The following is a 22,608-nucleotide window of genomic DNA, read 5'->3' on the forward strand; positions in this document are numbered from 1 at the left end:
TGGGTGGGCGTGCGTTTGTTGGTTGTTACTTATTTGTTTTTTTTTTTGGGGGGGGGGGGGGGGGGGGGGGGGGCACTTACGTTGTCCTCTACTTCTCGCCTGAGCATGTCTGTGTCCCGAGACTCTTTGGATAGAACTTCTGAATATTGCCGGTTCAGACGAAGAGAGATAGGGTACTGGACTATGAAGAAAAATACAGAGGGATGAAATAATATAAATACAAGCTAAACAAGCATGAACATTTTAAAGAGATAGTTCACCTAAAAATTTTAATTCTGCCATCATTTACTCATGTCATTCCAAACCTGTATGACTTTCTTTTTTTATCTGTGAAGCACAAAAGAAAAAATTATATTTTGAAAATATTTGCCCATACAATGAAAGTCAGTTGGGTCCATTGTTGTTTTGGACCCCATTAACTGTCATTGTACAGAAACATTTTTCAAAACATCTTTTTTTATGTGTTCCAAAATAGAAAGAAAGTCACACAGGTTTGGAAGACAAGAACTTAGATTTTGGGGTAAACTATTACTTTAACATTGGACTCTGGTCACACTAGATGACTAGATAACTAGCTGAATGTAAGTCTAGACTCACTGGTCTCTTTGGGGTTGGGTTTGATTTGGTTCTGTGGGTGGTTTGGTCCTCGATGAACATTGTCCGTCACTTTCCAGCGCACAATGTCTGTGCTCTTGGGTGGGCCGGTGCGCACCATTGGGGTGTCCAAATGATCAGTGGTCGACAAAGACTGACGTAGCATGTAGTGGTCTTCTTTGAATCCCACCATACGACCTGCCAATCACAAACACATTAAAAACAATACAGTAAATCTGTTCCCACTGATCTCTGTATAATGTAACTGAAGTGTAGCAGAGAGAAAAATGATTACCTCTGCCACAGCATGGGAGAAGAGCAAGACATGCCTGTTGGGGACAGACAGCAAATGTTAATCAGCTGAGATTTAACATTACTACACCACATCCTAACCAGTTGAACACAAGTTTTAAGCAGCAAGTAACTTGTGGTTTCCAAGAAAGTGAAAAACGCTGTCCAACGCAACAGAATCAAAGCCAATTAGAACATATTTGATGTGGATATAGCAAACAAGACAAAAAACAAGACATCTTATTGTTTTTTTAATCATTTATCATCACCTTCAGTAAAATCTCAATAATTGACAGTCCTGCTCCACTTAGCTGTATAATACACATCAAACATGTTCTGATTGGCTGTATTTTTGCTTTTTGTGAGCAGTATTTTCAGTTTCACTGACAACTTAAAATAACATGACACTGGAAACTCATGTTGCGTCTGGTTATGGGAAGGTGTTTGTGTATTAAATTGTCTTTGGGTGTTTTTTTCCCCTTTCCTTTTTTCTCTTCTCTTTTCTTAGTTATAGTTTACAACATTTGACTAAACTTCCTTTTCAGGACTTGTGGGGACATGCTGATTTGTAAAATTAAATCAAATTATATAAAAATCAATATTAAGATGTGTATATGTGTATATCTACCTGGCAGCAGGTGCAGTATTTCCAGCAGCAGAGCAAAAGCAAACCAAGCAATAGCATCAGAAACATAATGAGAGGAATCAACCACAGGAAACCTGCAGGTGGACAGTCTGATACACAGAGAAACAATCAGTTAGTTTAACACTGACATGTATTACTCACCACACTCTTGTTCAAGAGCTAGAAATACAGCCTAAATAGTAGACCCATAACTACAATAGGACAATTAAACAGTGCTCAATTTTTACTTCATATGAAATAATATATATATATATATATGTATATGAGAATTCATTTTTAAATTAACTTATAGGTCCACCCAAAGGCTGTATAAATCATTTAACTTTTTTTATCATGTAAAAAGTACAATTAATATCTGTGTATATCTCACCTTTCTTTTTCTTTACTAGGACGTGGTGTTCTTTATCTGTGATGTTTAATGGATAATTCACAGTGTAGTGATATGTGCAGTCGTCATCTTCGTCACGGAAACTGCATGTCTCTATTACGTTTTTATCTGTGGACACAAATAAATCAATCCATCAGTTTCATTCATCCATAAACAAATCTATGAGTATAGCTATGTCTTTTAATATAAAACTAAGATCTGATGCCCTACGGTCTTCAAGCTCTTCCACCCTGATGATTTTAAAGGGACACTCATCACATTTCCGTCCTTTTCTCTCTCCTGTGCTCCAGGCCTGGCACTGAACGCAGCTCCTCTTGGCTTCACACATACCCAATTGTTGCTGCATTATGAGATACAGTTGGTTTCAGGACAGAACCAATTAACATGTAAAGTAAAGGAATACAGATAGACGGACACACACACACACACACACACACACACACCCATCACAATTGTACCTGGAAGTTTGCTTCACAAGTGGGGCTCAGTGGAAGTCCGGAGTGTTCACACTCACAACGACCACATTTACACACACCACGGCCATTACAGATGCCCTACAAAAGAGAAGAACAATTTTATTATACACAGAACTGTGTTTTACCTAGACACATTTGTCAAAATTGAGTTATGAGTGAAATGGATCTCTTAGACCAGTGGTTCCCAAACTGGTCTAAGTATAGAGTATATAGTATAGACTCTATACTATAGAGCTATGACAAAGATCAATAACAGACCACTAGATGGCGCGATTGAAGAATCAGAGTTGCAGGGAGCCATGTAGAAATATAAATGAACGATGTATGATTCTGCTCTAAGCATGTAAGTTACAAGTTTGTGAAAATACTGCCAGTGCCAGGTAAACGTAAAGCAGATAATGAATATACTTAAGATTCACCAATACCAAAACAACGTGTCTACACCAGACGCGAGCGAAGCGACGTGACAAAAGCAAATAGAACCCAGTGATGTTCTATCAGTGATGCGGCGCGACGCGACACAACAAATCCATGATCTTATCCATGACAAATCCTATTTCTGACAAACTCCAGCACTCTGACACAAAGGACAATTGGATTTGCAATGTTCACTTTGTCTCGTCCAGTGTGGTGAAAAGACAAGAAAATATGACTAGGCATTTCTCACGCTCAGATTCACCAGTACAAAGGTGGGTAATGAAGTCGAACAAGTTAAGACGGCAAGTAGGCTAGTTAAGTAGTACTATGTTAATCACAATATTTAAAATCATATATATAATTTTGCAATCAAGGTCATGTCTGAGAGGGTGCGTGTATATTCATAAGATAATCATGAAAAAATTGTTTCGTCAAAAATATGAAGCAGCACAATTGTTTTCAGCATTAAAATAATCAGAAATGTTACTGAGCAGCAAATCAGCATATTTGAATAATCTCTGAAGGATCATGTGACACTGAAGACTGGAGTAATGATGCTGAACATTCAGCTTTGATCACAGGAATACAGTATATGCTCAAATATTCAAATAGCTATTTTAAATGGACACATTTCACAATATTACAGTGTTTACTGTATTAGGGGGGAAAATATTTTTCTCTACAAAAGGGGAGCCCCGCCGAAAAAGTTTGGGAACCACTGTCTTAGACTATCATCAGTTCTGTGACAGACAGGTTTGGCTCAACTATGCTATGATTTAGAGAAAATCACTCCAAATTCAATTAAAAAACATTAATTTTAATTTTTATGCAGTCAGCGGGTCATTATTGCAAAATAAAGTCCATCGGAATGATCTTGTATCATGCTGAAGATATTTTTTGTTGTCAGGAACAATGGTAAATTTAATAAAGTTAAACGTCATTATACTTAAATATTTATATATAATAGTCTCTTATGCTCTCCAAGGCTAATGAAATAGTAAACCTGTGATATTATGATATATATGTATATTATGATATGGATATGATATGAAATATATATACACATATATTCCTCTGAAATAGTCCTACAAAATGATTATTAATACAAAGGCATTTTTAATGGTTTCTAGATTATTCAAATATTTATAATTTCTTCAAACTACAAACAAAAACATTAGTGTCATTGTTCGGCTGAGTACAGTTCAGTGTTAATTTAGTTCAGTTCAATTACTGTGTAAAATCTTCAATTATGAGTTAAATTCAGATGTAAAGTATCATTCAGCTCAGTTCAGTTCTCATCCAATAGTGTCGTTTCAGTCAATTCAGTAATATTACTGAAAATTATGTGTCCCCAACTAAGCAAGCCAAGGCAAGGCAACAATGGCAAGGAACCGAAACTGTGACAGAATATATATATATATATATATATATATATATATATATTGTGATATATGACATTACTACAATTTTAAATAATATTTAAATATTTTTCTATTTTAATTATATTTTTTAAAAGCAATTTATTCATCCTTTTCATCAATTTAATGCATCGATGCTGAATAATAAGTATTAATTTCTCTAAAAAAAATCTTCCTGCCCCTAAATTTTTGAACAATAGTGTGCTTGCATAGTGACTTTATATTTTTGTGAGCATTACCCCTTTGCTGTCCAGACATGATTCGTTGCTGATGGGACATTCACAGGCATCTCCAGTCCATTCCGGTGTACAAACACATCTGCCCATACTACAGCGTCCACGTTCTGTTGTTGCAAACAAAGATGAAAGCTCACAAAGCCTGAAACTTAACTACGACAACACATCAAAGCATGTCTGCTCCTAATACAACCTTATCAAATGACTGTAGTCCCTGTCTTTCTTTCATCTCTGAAATAAAATTTGGGATATATTCCGATTATATTTCGATTAAAATCGAAAAATCTTTTCACTAACCATTACAGAGAAATCCACCAAATCTCTGGCACTGAGATTTGTCAAACTGGCAGAAGGGCCCTTCAAACTGGTTTGGGTTATAGCACACACAGGTCCCACACATGCAGTCTCCTCTGCCCTAGCAATGCTCGGTCTTCTCAGGTTCGATGCACTTGTTAGAGTCTGTGGAGTCCCCTGCTGAACAGTTACAGAAAGGGCCTAGCCTATGAGAGGAAGGGCACAGGCGAGAAGCGGGGGTTATGGACTGCAATATAATGGGCACAAATCAAAGATATCAAAAGACATAAATATCAATACTACCATCCATCAGAACACTGGCATTTCCCACAGACAAGATCTCCTAGGCCGTTGCAGCGCGCTGCATTTTTAACCGGAGTCTGATGTTAAAGTTGAAACAAGAGTGTAAGATTTTAAATGAACATGCAGAACAGGAGAAGGGTTAGAAAGAGGTAGCAGACCTCACCTTTTCGATATATATATATATATATATATATATATATATATATATATATATATATATATATATATAATGATATTGTGATATATGACATTACTACAATTTTAAATAATATTTAAATATTTTTCTATTTTAATTATATTTTTTAAAAGCAATTTATTCATCCTTTTCATCAATTTAATGCATCGATGCTGAATAATAAGTATTAATTTCTCTAAAAAAAATCTTCCTGCCCCTAAATTTTTGAACAATAGTGTGCTTGCATAGTGACTTTATATTTTTGTGAGCATTACCCCTTTGCTGTCCAGACATGATTCGTTGCTGATGGGACATTCACAGGCATCTCCAGTCCATTCCGGTGTACAAACACATCTGCCCATACTACAGCGTCCACGTTCTGTTGTTGCAAACAAAGATGAAAGCTCACAAAGCCTGAAACTTAACTACGACAACACATCAAAGCATGTCTGCTCCTAATACAACCTTATCAAATGACTGTATTCCCTGTCTTTCTTTCATCTCTGAAATAAAATTTGGGATATATTAAAATCGAAAAATCTTTTCACTAACCATTACAGAGAAATCCACCAAATCTCTGGCACTGAGATTTGTCAAACTGGCAGAAGGGCCCTTCAAACTGGTTTGGGTTATAGCACACACAGGTCCCACACATGCAGTCTCCTCTGCCCGAGCAAGGCTCGGTCTTCTCAGGTTCGATGCACTTGTTAGAGTCTGTGGAGTCCCCTGCTGAACAGTTACAGAAAGGGCCTAGCCTATGAGAGGAAGGGCACAGGCGAGAAGCGGGGGTTATGGACTGCAATATAATGGGCACAAATCAAAGATATCAAAAGACATAAATATCAATACTACCATCCATCAGAACACTGGCATTTCCCACAGACAAGATCTCCTAGGCCGTTGCAGCGCGCTGCATTTTTAACCGGAGTCTGATGTTAAAGTTGAAACAAGAGTGTAAGATTTTAAATGAACATGCAGAACAGGAGAAGGGTTAGAAAGAGGTAGCAGACCTCACCTTTTCGCAGTCACATGTATGACAGAGCACTTCGGCGTTGATTCTGAAGGCGGAGCTAAATGTGGTTGGTTTGACTCTTAAGGTTCCAGCCCGGTCAGCCTGGTTGGCATTACACACATGCTGCTCTCCCACCTGAGTAAGAGCCTTCAGACGGACTCTAAATTTACCCTTTACAGAGAGAAAACTTGAATCAGTGTCTTTTTACGACAAGGTTTTCACATTTTAAAGAGTAAAATAGAGTGTTTATAAAATTGCAGCACATGCAGCTATTGTAACAACCAGCATGCATCTTGTGTTCAATTGGATATGTAATAAATTACATTACGTATGTAAATAAATTAAACTAAGAATAATGAAAAACAATATTTAAAAAATGTAAATACATTTTAAATAAAAAAATAATCATTTAAAAATATGTTTGTAAAAACAGAAAAGCATTTGATAAATAAATAAATACATTTATAACATAATAATTTAAATATTTAACATAATTTATGCTTTTCCTTCCTTTTGAAAAGCTGGCAAGTGCGTGAGAGACTACATTTGAAGTTGTGCATTAAAAAGAAGTCAAAGGCACTCACAATTTCACCTGGTGTGATTTTGAAATTGCCAAATTCAGAAAAAGTGCCAGACTGAGAGAGAATCTTGGCTTCCACCGCCTTTGGTCTGTCCTCTGCACGGATACTGATCTTGGAACGAATATTCTGTTAAAAAAAAGATGGTTAAAAAAAGAGTTACATCAAATTTGGAAAAAAAAATCTCAGCAATGTATTTGGTATGAAAATAAATTTACTTCAAAAGCATTTTTTAAAATGCTCAAGATGTTGGAGGAATCTTCTTGTAACTGTCCCAGCTCAGCAATAGGGAAGTATTCATTGAGTTTCTACAAACAAAGGAAACCATAACGTGTGTCACAAGAAGTTTATATCCAATTTTCAATATAATGCTTATTCATATTGTGGTCTCTGAGAACTTTTCAATGGAGACAAGATGCACTTACGCCATTAAGACAACAAAAATAAATTTTTAAAGGCATACAAACCTCGTAGTATGAATAGGAGTGGTTAGTAATGGCGAAGATTGGAATGATGTTATGTTTCACCAGAAGTCGCACTAGGGTGGGTATAGATGGGTAGTCTTGACGAATATCATGTGTGTAATTTCCATCTGAAGTCAGATGGCATTGCTCATCATTACGATCCAAGATGCCCGCGAGCACATTGGCACCGTCTGCCTCATAATGGAAAGCTGATTCAGTGGAGAAGACCAGCAAGTGGGTGCTGTGTTTCCTCCAGCCAATTTGTTCCTGTGAAAATGAGAAACAAGTTATACTGTACCAATAAGAAGTAAGTTACTGTTTACAGTACTGTAAATGGCAAGCATTTCTCACTTCTGTCTACCGAATTAACTTCTTAAAAATAGACTCTCAGTACCTGGCAGACAGCAGCCTGTAATATGGCATCAAAACCCCCCTCGGGGGCATCCAGGTTGCCAGATATGCGCTCTTGCTGGAGCTTCTGTCTAAAGGTGTTTATGTTGTTGGTGAGAGTAATGACGTTACGGAATGAAAACGGAGGGTCGCTGTTGGCCCACGGCTCTTTTAATCTTTAAGAGGAAAAACATATATAAGGGGCATGTGCAGACCAAGTCAAACTGCGTGGTGCTGTAATGGTGTATTGTTCTTACTTAGCTGGTCTCATGTCTGTCTGAGGCTCGGTGACTTTGTCCACAAACTTGCCAAATCCAATGGTGTAATCATCAGAGAGTTTGCCAACAAGCTCAGCTGTATGGGGTGAAACCAGACAATGAATGAATATTAAAATGTTGCAAAACAAACAATTCATGAGTGTGGCACCCAAAACTAGTTTTCCCAAGGGGTATAATTTCAAAAATTGCGCTCAAACAGTCAGACAATGCGCAATAGATTTGGAGAGGGACTGAAAATACATATTTAAAAGTTGAACTAACTTTACCCACCATCTAAATAATGCAACACTCATAACACTCATGGCTCAAGATGAAACAGTGAGACATGTAGCCAATTTACAGCCAATATAAAAAATAGCTAGAACACATCCTGTAAACACACTTGGTGCAGCATAGCTTGATAGTCGAGACATTAATTTACAATGGACCTTATCATGTGGCAATAATTGATAAACAATTCTAACAATTATAAGATCTTCATTATTCATTTAGCAGACACTTGTCAATTATGATGGATGCATCACCCCTTGCAATGTTTGAACTAAGCTGGGCAATATAATAAAAATTTGTAGCCTTTTGGTTTATGCATTGCATTGCTAAGAACTTCATTTGGACAACTTTAAAGGCGATTTTCTCAATATTTAGAATTGTTTGCACCCTCAGATTCCAGATTTTCAAATAATTGTATCTCGGGCAAATATTGTCTTATCCTAACAAACCGTACATCAATTGAAAGCTTATTTATTCAGCTTTGAGATGTTGTATAAATCTAAATTTCGAAAAATTGACTCTTATTTGTGGTCCAGGGTCACATATATATACACACACACACACACGTGTGTATAAATATGTGTGTGTGTGGGGGGGGGGGTTTCACAGTGACGAGAACAAACTGTTGAATCAGAACGAGAACAAACAGTTTTTAAATCACCACAATAGCCAGTTTAAACTGAGTCGTATCTAAAATCACCAACTCTAACACCATGTTTACTACTGTAGTTCACTGCGAAATTCACAGTGGTGTTTAATTTTAAGTAGCAAACCATCACAAATATATCGCCCAACCCAAATTACAACTGTTACCAGCCCACATCTAACCACTATGATACACCGCCCTCCTCGCTCACCCAGCTGGTCTCCCATCCTCTTCAGGTTGTCCAGATCATCAGACATAGAGTTGGAGAAGTCCATGAGGATGTAGAGGTCCAGAGGGCCACGGGCTGGTTCAAACACCTCCATCTCCACCTCCCTCTCCTCCCCGGGGAGAAGCGTCATGCTCATTAGCTGAGGGGCCACCTGAGAGTACTTTAGTGACTTATTCATTTGCACATTCTGAAAAACACACAAAGACACATTAATGCATAAACACACATGAATCCATGATATGGAAATGTAACTAAAAGGAGGGACAGGATTATGATAAAAACAAACCTCTACAATTTTCCAGCTGCTCTTAATTGTTACCATCCGACTACTACATTTACGGGCCTCCAAGTTTTCCTTCAGGTCACAACGCTCATGCTCGAAGATCTGAAGAGAAAAAAACATATACAAATGAAAGAAATGACACAACTGTGGTCATGCAGCTACAATAGGTTATATGAACATACAAATAACCAGAAACCATAGGTGACATTTAAGGTGGGGGCAGTAAAATAAAATACAGTACTGGTTGAAAGTTCAGCAAAAATTTGTTTTTCTAATTAATACTTTTATTTAGCTGTGACACATTAAATTGCTCAAGAGTGACAGTAAAGACATGTATAATGTAAAAATTATATTTCAAATAAATGCTGTTCCTTTGAACTTTATCCATCCAAGAATCCTGAAAAAAATGATCATGGTTTACACAAAATAATAATAATAAATGTTTCGTGAGCAACAAATCAGTACATTCGAATTACTTCTGTAGGTTAATGTGACACTGAAGACTGGGAATAATGGTTTTACAATTTTAAACTATAATAATAGTTCACAATATTACTGTTTTGACTGTATTTCTGATCAAATAAATGCAGTCTTGGTGAACAAAAGCGACTGCTTTCAAAAACGTATAAAATAGTACTGACCCCATACTTTTGGAATGATAGTGTATATCATTAAAGTTCATTTGAAAAGAACTGCTCAAATCACTGTTTAATAAGACTGTAGTGTGTCATACTTGAAACTGAATAATGAAATTGTTGCTTAAATGAATGTTGGACATTTAACATTTCGCTTTAGATTTGTAAATGAATTAATACTTTCTACAGACCCTCTGGATCAATACGTCATATAGACTAATTATGAAAACACGTCAAACACATATACAACATCAATTCATTCTTCAGCATGAGGACCAGCGAGTTTCACCTCATCGGGGCAGTAAGCACATCCTGTGGCGATCTGGATACATTCTGAGCAGGTTTTTGCCCTTGCAGCAGTACAGTGGTTCACTATGTAACACACAAAAAGGCATATTTAGCAAATATCAAAGATAATTATGTCTTCCCTGAATTTGGCTTTAAATGTTTTGAACTCAGTAATTAAGGTCTTCTTAGCATTACATATTTGGGAAACCAATTTTTCTGTTGTTATTTTATCTACTGTTTTATCATTTAAATATCCTAATAAACTGTTTCTTTTGCTTGGAAGGTGAACAGTGCTGTCATTATTTAAAATAAATGACACTTGGGCTGATGTTTCATTATTCAGTGCAATGACATTTATATATTTTGTACATAAATATATACATATTATAGTATACAAAGTATCTGGACAGTTAAAAATGTACTTCACTGTATTAGATAACAAAACATCAACCCAAATGTTATCATTTATATTGGTTATCATTAATAATTACAGTCAGCAGAAAGTAATCTGGTGTTTTTAACTGACTTAGCATTGCTTCCTAAGTAAAAGTGTTTGTAATTGAGATTTGAGGTTTAAGGGGCTTAAGAGTTGATGTTCCCACCCTCATTAGCACGGCTGGCTGTCACAGCGAGCATGAGAACGGAGATCCACACAGCGAGACGCAGCGCCCATCCTCCCATTTCAGTCTGAAACATAAATACAACAATAGCAAGATCACACATTTTACATAAAGTTAAACATGGTGAACAGATGCCACACAGATACAGAGATACACACCATAACTGATCATAACTGAACTGAGTAATTCAAGGCATGCGAGACATGTGCCTTGGTAAACACCATAAAACATTCAGCAAAAACCTCATAATGACCAGACACACTGCAGTGGACATTTACTTGAAATGTACAGCATACATTTGTATGTTCATTGTCCATTACACTTTTAGAGACCACTGTCCTTATCTAATCTACAGTAGAATAGCATGCACCTCAGCTGTTATATCGGCGCTTAAATAAAAAAACAGAAGGAGAAATCTGATCCACCTTTCTCTCGCTTTTCACTCGCTCCCTTTCTCCCTGAAAACATCAAATGAAAGTTGAGCCCATTTCACCCCCCATAAATCTGAACTCTGACAGCGAAGAGGAGAAACAGACCAATGATTCCTCAGGAATTCCTCTCATATCCTCTACAGATGCACATGGACTCCGGTGAAGAGAAAGAAAGTGGAAAGTTTGAGAACAACATTTTTTTATATATATTTTTGTGTATTACACTTTTGTCTTATTTTTTTTTTCTAATAGAATTTTTTATTTTATTGTGCATAATTTAATCTAACTTTCAATTGATTCATTTGTTGTAATTAATTACATTATATTAATTGATGAATTTAATCCCATATTTGCGGATTAGAATCAGGACACATTCTTATATGCGTCAACACACATACTGCATTTTTTTGTTGTATTTTGAAGCCCTGCATTTTGTTCTATTCTGCTGAGCTCCATCTAGGACACAAAACATATTCCCTGAACACATCCATACACATTGCATGCTGTCTGCTCTCGCTAAATGTGGTTCGGTGAAACTTATAACTTATAGTAGCAGCTGGTGCTGAACTGACTGCAGACTTGGAAAAACCATCAAGTTTGTACATCAGATACTTGTACTTTTGAATATGTATGCTTGAATATATCCAATGGGACAAAAATCACTAACTACGGAATTTACATACAAGTTTTTTGAAATTTTTTAAATAAGTGTACTAAATTATCATGTTAAATTGAAAGCCTTGCTAATTTTATCCATCAAAAACTCCCAAAATACACAAAACAATACACTCCAAGAAAAAAACAGGTTGTTCTAAACCTAATGCTCACACATCCTTCAACTTTACATTAATATATAACTGCTCAAGTTCATATTTTGACCAACATCGCTGGAATTTCACTCCAGGATGAGAGAAAACTCAATCCCATATAAATATGACTGCTCCTGAGACCTAAACAGACCTTAGCATGCTATTGTGAACCTGATCGGGCCTGTGGTAACCTCACAAATGGGCATGTTTAGTCATACAGAGAGAAAAACAACAAAGTACCAATACAAAATGATTACACAATTTGTGTATTTTCTTGTGGCAAATGTGGTCATTCCTTTTTGCATCAGTGAAACTTTGAGGAACAACTTATTTAGAGCTAATTTTCTCTGTCTCAGTAAAGCTAAATACAAATTCAACTAAATGTAAATCAATCTGAGAATAATAATGACATTAAAATACCATAATTAAACCTAATAGTCACAATATATACAGAATGATCCAGACACAAATGTGAATGGTCACAAATGCATAACAACACTGAAAATGAATGGTGCAGCTTCAGACACTGAAAAACAATCAACAGCCAAACACCTTATTTTATCTCTCATATCTTCATAAAGATTTAGTGGACATATTTTAGAAGATGAAAAACAGAAACAGCTGAACAGTAGTGGGCAATATTTAAAGACCTAAAACAAACTGATTCAAAAAATTCTATTAATTTCGCCAGCCACAAACATCAGCTGAGGCAAACAAAAAGAGACAAGCACATAAAGAGGAAAGGGGAAGCAGAGAGATAAAAGCAGAGAGATAAAAAGCAGAGAGCAGAGAGATAAAAAGAGCCTTACAAAATACATGCATGACTGTGAGGCTTTACAAAAAGATCATTGATCTCACAAACCTCTTAGTTTGTTGTTTCCCAATCCAAGTCCCAGAGTCCAACCACCAACCAAAGTTCTCTAAAAGAAAATCCTTTATTCTCTCCCTTGTGTCCAATGATTAACCGAAGAGGGAAAATAAGTTTTCCACCTGTGTCTTCACAAATCCAAACAACAGGGAAACATCTTGTGCTTGCAGGAAAAAGTTCCCTTCCTACCCCACTTGGTGCTGTGCACAATCGACTGAATATTCCCCCCAGATACGACTTGTGTTTAAGAGTGAATGTGTGTCTGGTCCCTCCTCTTTTGCTCAAGCTGTTCAGGTGGGTCGCAGGCAACACCCTTCCTTTCTTTCGCTGGCTTTGTGAGGCAACAAGGTTACTCCACCTTTCTTTCTGTCCTTTGCTCACTTGCTCTCTGCACATTCCTTTAGCAGCACCCTCACCTGTGTGGACTTGAGAATCACAGGTCAGAGCTCCTCCCCGAGGGGGAGAGGAAAAAGAGTGAGAGAGAGAGGGAAAGAGTGAAGAAACCCTGCCCTGCTGCCCTTGCACAGGGAGTGGCAGGCAGATTTATTGCCTGCAGGGTACAGAAGAATCATTGCCGCACTCATTTCTGCACATGGATACGCAGGTACACACATGAACACGTGCCTCGTCACACTTTAAGACAATGGAAAGCGACCAACTAAACTCAGAGATATGCATGACAAACAATCCGACAGGCTTCACACACTCAACAGCTCACACAGAGCATTGCCTTTGAAGTCTTTCAAATGTCCCTGCCACAAAAATGTGCCCTAATACAAGAGAGAAAAGAGAAAGTGAGACAGCAAGAGAGGAAGCAAGAAATACAGTGAAGAAATGGAGATAGGGAGAGAGAGAGAGAGTTGTGAAAACATGTATTCCTGTGTAGCAGGAACAAAGCAAAAGATTCCAGAACGACCTCCATTTACTACTTGACTTGGTCATATAAATATAAACGATAGATATAATGATAGAATGATAGATAAACAGACAGAACGATTGATAGATCGGTAGACAAGACAGATATATACAGACAGACAGCCATACAGAACATATAACGATAGAACAATCGACAGACTGACAGACAGACAGACAGACAGACAGACAGACAGACAGACAGACAGACAGATAGATAGATAGATAGATAGATAGATAGATAGATAGATAGATAGATAGATAGATAGATAGATAGATAGACCAACTCTAACACCATGTTTACTACTGTAGTTCACTGCGAAATTCACAGTGGTGTTTAATTTTAAGTAGCAAACCATCACAAATATATCGCCCAACCCAAATTACAACTGTTACCAGCCCACATCTAACCACTATGATACACCGCCCTCCTCGCTCACCCAGCTGGTCTCCCATCCTCTTCAGGTTGTCCAGATCATCAGACATAGAGTTGGAGAAGTCCATGAGGATGTAGAGGTCCAGAGGGCCACGGGCTGGTTCAAACACCTCCATCTCCACCTCCCTCTCCTCCCCGGGGAGAAGCGTCATGCTCATTAGCTGAGGGGCCACCTGAGAGTACTTTAGTGACTTATTCATTTGCACATTCTGAAAAACACACAAAGACACATTAATGCATAAACACACATGAATCCATGATATGGAAATGTAACTAAAAGGAGGGACAGGATTATGATAAAAACAAACCTCTACAATTTTCCAGCTGCTCTTAATTGTTACCATCCGACTACTACATTTACGGGCCTCCAAGTTTTCCTTCAGGTCACAACGCTCATGCTCGAAGATCTGAAGAGAAAAAAACATATACAAATGAAAGAAATGACACAACTGTGGTCATGCAGCTACAATAGGTTATATGAACATACAAATAACCAGAAACCATAGGTGACATTTAAGGTGGGGGCAGTAAAATAAAATACAGTACTGGTTGAAAGTTCAGCAAAAATTTGTTTTTCTAATTAATACTTTTATTTAGCTGTGACACATTAAATTGCTCAAGAGTGACAGTAAAGACATGTATAATGTAAAAATTATATTTCAAATAAATGCTGTTCCTTTGAACTTTATCCATCCAAGAATCCTGAAAAAAAATGATCATGGTTTACACAAAATAATAATAATAAATGTTTCGTGAGCAACAAATCAGTACATTCGAATTACTTCTGTAGGTTAATGTGACACTGAAGACTGGGAATAATGGTTTTACAATTTTAAACTATAATAATAGTTCACAATATTACTGTTTTGACTGTATTTCTGATCAAATAAATGCAGTCTTGGTGAACAAAAGCGACTGCTTTCAAAAACGTATAAAATAGTACTGACCCCATACTTTTGGAATGATAGTGTATATCATTAAAGTTCATTTGAAAAGAACTGCTCAAATCACTGTTTAATAAGACTGTAGTGTGTCATACTTGAAACTGAATAATGAAATTGTTGCTTAAATGAATGTTGGACATTTAACATTTCGCTTTAGATTTGTAAATGAATTAATACTTTCTACAGACCCTCTGGATCAATACGTCATATAGACTAATTATGAAAACACGTCAAACACATATACAACATCAATTCATTCTTCAGCATGAGGACCAGCGAGTTTCACCTCATCGGGGCAGTAAGCACATCCTGTGGCGATCTGGATACATTCTGAGCAGGTTTTTGCCCTTGCAGCAGTACAGTGGTTCACTATGTAACACACAAAAAGGCATATTTAGCAAATATCAAAGATAATTATGTCTTCCCTGAATTTGGCTTTAAATGTTTTGAACTCAGTAATTAAGGTCTTCTTAGCATTACATATTTGGGAAACCAATTTTTCTGTTGTTATTTTATCTACTGTTTTATCATTTAAATATCCTAATAAACTGTTTCTTTTGCTTGGAAGGTGAACAGTGCTGTCATTATTTAAAATAAATGACACTTGGGCTGATGTTTCATTATTCAGTGCAATGACATTTATATATTTTGTACATAAATATATACATATTATAGTATACAAAGTATCTGGACAGTTAAAAATGTACTTCACTGTATTAGATAACAAAACATCAACCCAAATGTTATCATTTATATTGGTTATCATTAATAATTACAGTCAGCAGAAAGTAATCTGGTGTTTTTAACTGACTTAGCATTGCTTCCTAAGTAAAAGTGTTTGTAATTGAGATTTGAGGTTTAAGGGGCTTAAGAGTTGATGTTCCCACCCTCATTAGCACGGCTGGCTGTCACAGCGAGCATGAGAACGGAGATCCACACAGCGAGACGCAGCGCCCATCCTCCCATTTCAGTCTGAAAAATAAATAAAAAAATAGTGAGATCACACATTTTACATAAAGTTAAACATGGTGAACAGATGTCACACAGAATCACATGCACACATATGGAGATACACACCATAGCTGATCATAACTGAACGGAGTAATTCAAGGCATGCAAGACATGCCTTGGTAAACACCATAAAACATTCAGCAAAAACCTCATAATGACCAGACACACTGCAGTGGACATTTACTTGAAATGTACAGCATACATTTGTATGTTCATTGTCCATTACACTTTTAGAGACCACTGTCCTTATCTAATCTACAGTAGAATAGCATGCACCTCAGCTGTTATATCGGCGCTTAAATAAAAAAACAGAAGGAGAAATCTGATCCACCTTTCTCTCGCTTTTCACTCGCTCCCTTTCTCCCTGAAAACATCAAATGAAAGTTGAGCCCATTTCACCCCCCATAAATCTGAACTCTGACAGCGAAGAGGAGAAACAGACCAATGATTCCTCAGGAATTCCTCTCATATCCTCTACAGATGCACATGGACTCCGGTGAAGAGAAAGAAAGTGGAAAGTTTGAGAACAACATTTTTTTATATATATTTTTGTGTATTACACTTTTGTCTTATTTTTTTTTTCTAATAGAATTTTTTATTTTATTGTGCATAATTTAATCTAACTTTCAATTGATTCATTTGTTGTAATTAATTACATTATATTAATTGATGAATTTAATCCCATATTTGCGGATTAGAATCAGGACACATTCTTATATGCGTCAACACACATACTGCATTTTTTTGTTGTATTTTGAAGCCCTGCATTTTGTTCTATTCTGCTGAGCTCCATCTAGGACACAAAACATATTCCCTGAACACATCCATACACATTGCATGCTGTCTGCTCTCGCTAAATGTGGTTCGGTGAAACTTATAACTTATAGTAGCAGCTGGTGCTGAACTGACTGCAGACTTGGAAAAACCATCAAGTTTGTACATCAGATACTTGTACTTTTGAATATGTATGCTTGAATATATCCAATGGGACAAAAATCACTAACTACGGAATTTACATACAAGTTTTTTGAAATTTTTTAAATAAGTGTACTAAATTATCATGTTAAATTGAAAGCCTTGCTAATTTTATCCATCAAAAACTCCCAAAATACACAAAACAATACACTCCAAGAAAAAAACAGGTTGTTCTAAACCTAATGCTCACACATCCTTCAACTTTACATTAATATATAACTGCTCAAGTTCATATTTTGACCAACATCGCTGGAATTTCACTCCAGGATGAGAGAAAACTCAATCCCATATAAATATGACTGCTCCTGAGACCTAAACAGACCTTAGCATGCTATTGTGAACCTGATCGGGCCTGTGGTAACCTCACAAATGGGCATGTTTAGTCATACAGAGAGAAAAACAACAAAGTACCAATACAAAATGATTACACAATTTGTGTATTTTCTTGTGGCAAATGTGGTCATTCCTTTTTGCATCAGTGAAACTTTGAGGAACAACTTATTTAGAGCTAATTTTCTCTGTCTCAGTAAAGCTAAATACAAATTCAACTAAATGTAAATCAATCTGAGAATAATAATGACATTAAAATACCATAATTAAACCTAATAGTCAAAATATATACAGAATGATCCAGACACAAATGTGAATGGTCACAAATGCATAACAACACTGAAAATGAATGGTGCAGCTTCAGACACTGAAAAACAATCAACAGCCAAACACCTTATTTTATCTCTCATATCTTCATAAAGATTTAGTGGACATATTTTAGAAGATGAAAAACAGAAACAGCTGAACAGTAGTGGGCAATATTTAAAGACCTAAAACAAACTGATTCAAAAAATTCTATTAATTTCGCCAGCCACAAACATCAGCTGAGGCAAACAAAAAGAGACAAGCACATAAAGAGGAAAGGGGAAGCAGAGAGATAAAAGCAGAGAGATAAAAAGCAGAGAGCAGAGAGATAAAAAGAGCCTTACAAAATACATGCATGACTGTGAGGCTTTACAAAAAGATCATTGATCTCACAAACCTCTTAGTTTGTTGTTTCCCAATCCAAGTCCCAGAGTCCAACCACCAACCAAAGTTCTCTAAAAGAAAATCCTTTATTCTCTCCCTTGTGTCCAATGATTAACCGAAGAGGGAAAATAAGTTTTCCACCTGTGTCTTCACAAATCCAAACAACAGGGAAACATCTTGTGCTTGCAGGAAAAAGTTCCCTTCCTACCCCACTTGGTGCTGTGCACAATCGACTGAATATTCCCCCCAGATACGACTTGTGTTTAAGAGTGAATGTGTGTCTGGTCCCTCCTCTTTTGCTCAAGCTGTTCAGGTGGGTCGCAGGCAACACCCTTCCTTTCTTTCGCTGGCTTTGTGAGGCAACAAGGTTACTCCACCTTTCTTTCTGTCCTTTGCTCACTTGCTCTCTGCACATTCCTTTAGCAGCACCCTCACCTGTGTGGACTTGAGAATCACAGGTCAGAGCTCCTCCCCGAGGGGGAGAGGAAAAAGAGTGAGAGAGAGAGGGAAAGAGTGAAGAAACCCTGCTCTGCTGCCCTTGCACAGGGAGTGGCAGGCAGATTTATTGCCTGCAGGGTACAGAAGAATCATTGCCGCACTCATTTCTGCACATGGATACGCAGGTACACACATGAACACGTGCCTCGTCACACTTTAAGACAATGGAAAGCGACCAACTAAACTCAGAGATATGCATGACAAACAATCCGACAGGCTTCACACACTCAACAGCTCATACAGAGCATTGCCTTTGAAGTCTTTCAAATGTCCCTGCCACAAAAATGTGCCCTAATACAAGAGAGAAAAGAGAAAGTGAGACAGCAAGAGAGGAAGCAAGAAATACAGTGAAGAAATGGAGATAGGGAGAGAGAGAGAGAGTTGTGAAAACATGTATTCCTGTGTAGCAGGAACAAAGCAAAAGATTCCAGAACGACCTCCATTTACTACTTGACTTGGTCATATAAATATAAACGATAGATATAATGATAGAATGATAGATAAACAGACAGAACGATTGATAGATCGGTAGACAAGACAGATATATACAGACAGACAGCCATACAGAACATATAACGATAGAACAATCGACAGACTGACAGACAGACAGACAGACAGACAGACAGACAGATAGATAGATAGATAGATAGATAGATAGATAGATAGATAGATAGATAGATAGATAGATAGATAGATAGATAGATAGATAGATAGAAGTCAGACGATAGAAAAATAGACAGAACAACTGAAAAATAGATATAACGACCGAGAGACAAACAGATGAAGCGACAGACAGAAGAGCAGAATGACTGATAGATAGATAGATAGATAGATAGATAGATAGATAGATAGATAGATAGATAGATAGATAGATAGATAGATAGATAGATAGATCTGGTATAGATAGAAAAATACTGGTAGAATGATAGAACGATAGATTAGATAGATGGTAGATAGAAGGATAGATAGAACGATCGATAGTAGGACATATAGAGTGAGAAAGATAAGAGTGATCGAACAATAGATATAATGATCAAACGGTCAAAAGACAAACAGATAAGAACAACACAATGATCGAATAATTGACACACCGACAGACAGACAGACAGACAGATAGATAGATAGATAGATAGATAGATAGATAGATAGATAGATAGATAGATAGATAGATAAAACACACAGTAAAAGCATACAGACACACCATGGCAATGTAAAATCATGGGAACCACATTCTCGCAGGGTAGATGCATAACACTAAACACACAATGAGTCAGAAACAAGGTGTGTCCTTCCCCGAGTAACAATCAGACAGCCTGGCACTCAGTGAAACGTTAGAAAGGGATGTGTGTGGTACAGCTGTCCCTTAGGAATGACCTGTGGAAAAACTTAACTGCTGTTATTGCCATTTCTGTCTGCCGGACATCAGAAAACTTCCAACTGCATTTCCTCACATGCTTTCCCTTGGATAATTTTTTAAACATCAAAGTACATGAAGCATTATTTCCAGCCTTAAAGGACAATTCATATTCAACCGTCTTTTGTTTATAAACACTGAATTCATACAGGCTGTTTAGATTTAAAAGAAATTGACACAAAGATACAAATCAAGATACAATAATCAGTTGAAAATGGCAATAAGTGCCAAATATTACATGTTTGATTGTACATTTAATGAACAAATGTACAACTTTTTGAGTACATTTTTGCCCTGTTTTTACTGTATCTTCTGAAAAATTCGGACACAATTTCCAAAATAAATATTGTTTTCCTCCTTAATGCTCAAGAACATCCCTCTCAGGATTTCCCTTTCCCATAAAAATAATCACTATGGTAACCATAGTTGCCAGTTACTGTTGTTGTTACTAATGTAATCCTGCTAAAGGCTCCCACAAAAAGTGAACATGAAATAGGGACTAGAGAGAGAGAGACAGAAAGAAAGAAAGAAAGAAAGAAAGAAAGATACATTATTATTTTTTTTTTAAATGTTGACTGTCAGCCTCAAAAGGTTATAAGGAGTCAAGAATAAATACGGTTTATTGTTAAATTACTGTTAAATTTTTGTAATTTATCAATTTTATAGCAATAAACACGAACAAATACCAAAATAAATAGCCTACAACAAAACACATTTAAAAAAAGTCCAGAATGGGTAACGAGGGCTGAAGGTTAGCCCACACACTAACAAGTATCAAGACATTAAATACATATCGTGTTAAAACCAGGAGCTTATTTTGTTGCTAATTTTATGTTAGATGAAACATGTTTGTTCTCTCTCGGGATTTGTGTCTTCTTTAAAAGAAAAAAGCATGCCTTAAGTCTAGAAGCATAATCAATTGCTGACGACAAGTGACTAATACCAATTTACCATGGCAATCTTTCTTGGCAGGATGTATGCATCTTTCACTCCTTAATATCTGCTGCATATGTTTTAAAGAAACATATTACACCACAGACTTACACTAACACTTCTCCGAAACAAATTTTATTTTCCCCCTCAGCGATCAAACCCATTTCTCTCAGGCTTTCTCTTGGCAAATCCGACCACCCATTAAGCACATAACGTCTGCAAACAGTTTTAACGCGGTTTTACAACACTTACAACTTACTTCACAGACGAGTTCCGCTGTCGCCTACAACAGTCAGTCAGCACGTCAAAACTCTGCGAGCTCCTAGAAAACATCTGTTGGCATCTTAGGAGCGTTCCGAATCGGCTCAAACGTTATGTATCATACTTACAAACGTTCATGAATTTTTATGAGTAATGCTATAAATTGATGAAAAGTGACAGTAAAACCATTTACAATGTTACAAAGCATTTCATATGTAAACCAAGTTTTGTCATGAAACTCTAGATGGCGCAGGCTGATGGGTCCTTAATGCAAGCTGATGATAATCACTGCATTAAACTACTTGGCACAAGCTGCTTGGTGCATACGCAGTCAATGAGCTTGCTTCTTTAAATTTAAATGGCTGTTAGCATTCATTATAGCATTTCGCAGCATGCTTTCAGAGTTCTTTTGAAACCTCCATCTTTCCCAGCTCCACCTGTATAGATCTGCTACGGGTTAATATATATGCTATTTGTGCAGCAGCAGTATGTCTTAAATACTCACAGCACCGTATCTGCGTATGTATTGTCAGTAGCACGTTCCTGTGCTTGCTTTGCAGCAGAGGCAGCAATAATCTACAAAAACAGCAATAACCAACAGCAGCAGCAATTCAGCAGCAGCAGTGTAGCAGATATGTCCCCCCAAGACCAAATACATTAACACTGCCATATCCATTATCATGCAAAAATCTTCCGAGAGTTGTCATAATAGAAATGTTATGTTATTTGGACTTCCTATTAATCAATGAATCCTGAAAAAAATACAGAAATATTACAATATAACATTGATAGCACTGCTTAAAATACAGTTTGTGTGTGTATATATATGTGTGTGTGTGTGTGTGTGTGTGCGCGCACGTGTGTGTATTGGCACCCTTGGTAAATATGAGCAAAGGTGGCTGTGAAAATAAATCTGCATCATTTATCATTTTGATTTTTCACTAAAAAATTCACAAAATTCTAACATTTCATTGAAGTAAAACAATGAAAGTGGGGGGAAACTGACATTATGAAATAATTTTTTTTTTCTCCAATGCATGTTGGCCACAATTATTGGCACCCTTAGAAATTTTTATGAGTAAAATATCTTTATCTATATAAGTATATTCCTATTCATATTTAAAAAAATTTGGCACACCAGTGTGACTTGGAGCATGAAATTGTC

At 36.7% G+C, this 22,608-nt stretch overlaps 2 protein-coding genes across 2 annotated transcripts in view; both read right to left on the reverse strand.

Moving 5' to 3' along the window:
* Positions 1-13,320, reverse strand: part of LOC107557197 (integrin beta-4-like) — a 28,961-nt gene extending 15,641 nt beyond the window's left edge. The window contains exons 1-21 of the mRNA XM_016240520.1: positions 13,034-13,320; positions 10,914-10,998; positions 10,313-10,395; positions 9,392-9,490; positions 9,088-9,292; positions 7,940-8,036; positions 7,687-7,858; positions 7,296-7,559; positions 7,047-7,136; positions 6,835-6,957; positions 6,254-6,421; positions 6,091-6,167; positions 5,791-5,993; positions 5,514-5,617; positions 2,378-2,473; positions 2,130-2,259; positions 1,902-2,027; positions 1,514-1,620; positions 890-923; positions 598-792; positions 81-181 (exon numbers count right to left, since the gene is read on the reverse strand). Of these exons, the coding sequence (XP_016096006.1) occupies positions 81-181; positions 598-792; positions 890-923; positions 1,514-1,620; positions 1,902-2,027; positions 2,130-2,259; positions 2,378-2,473; positions 5,514-5,617; positions 5,791-5,993; positions 6,091-6,167; positions 6,254-6,421; positions 6,835-6,957; positions 7,047-7,136; positions 7,296-7,559; positions 7,687-7,858; positions 7,940-8,036; positions 9,088-9,292; positions 9,392-9,490; positions 10,313-10,395; positions 10,914-10,992 (2,553 nt within the window). The 5' untranslated portion in view covers positions 10,993-10,998; positions 13,034-13,320. The remainder of the gene's footprint in view (positions 1-80; positions 182-597; positions 793-889; positions 924-1,513; positions 1,621-1,901; positions 2,028-2,129; positions 2,260-2,377; positions 2,474-5,513; positions 5,618-5,790; positions 5,994-6,090; positions 6,168-6,253; positions 6,422-6,834; positions 6,958-7,046; positions 7,137-7,295; positions 7,560-7,686; positions 7,859-7,939; positions 8,037-9,087; positions 9,293-9,391; positions 9,491-10,312; positions 10,396-10,913; positions 10,999-13,033) is intronic.
* Positions 13,321-13,753: 433 nt separating this feature from the next.
* LOC107557179 (integrin beta-4-like) lies at positions 13,754-18,761 on the reverse strand. The gene is made up of 6 exons (XM_016240504.1): positions 18,351-18,761; positions 16,219-16,303; positions 15,618-15,700; positions 14,696-14,794; positions 14,392-14,596; positions 13,754-13,809 (listed from the first exon to the last, which is right to left on the reverse strand). The coding sequence occupies exons 2-6, from the start codon at positions 16,295-16,297 to the stop codon at positions 13,754-13,756; spliced, it is 522 nt and encodes a 173-aa protein (XP_016095990.1). The 5' UTR covers positions 16,298-16,303; positions 18,351-18,761.
* Between the last annotated feature and the right edge of the window lie 3,847 nt (positions 18,762-22,608).

This window comes from Sinocyclocheilus grahami, unplaced genomic scaffold (genome assembly GCF_001515645.1).
Source record: "Sinocyclocheilus grahami isolate Dianchi unplaced genomic scaffold, SAMN03320097.WGS_v1.1 scaffold592.1, whole genome shotgun sequence".
NCBI classification, from domain to species: Eukaryota; Metazoa; Chordata; class Actinopteri; order Cypriniformes; family Cyprinidae; genus Sinocyclocheilus; species Sinocyclocheilus grahami.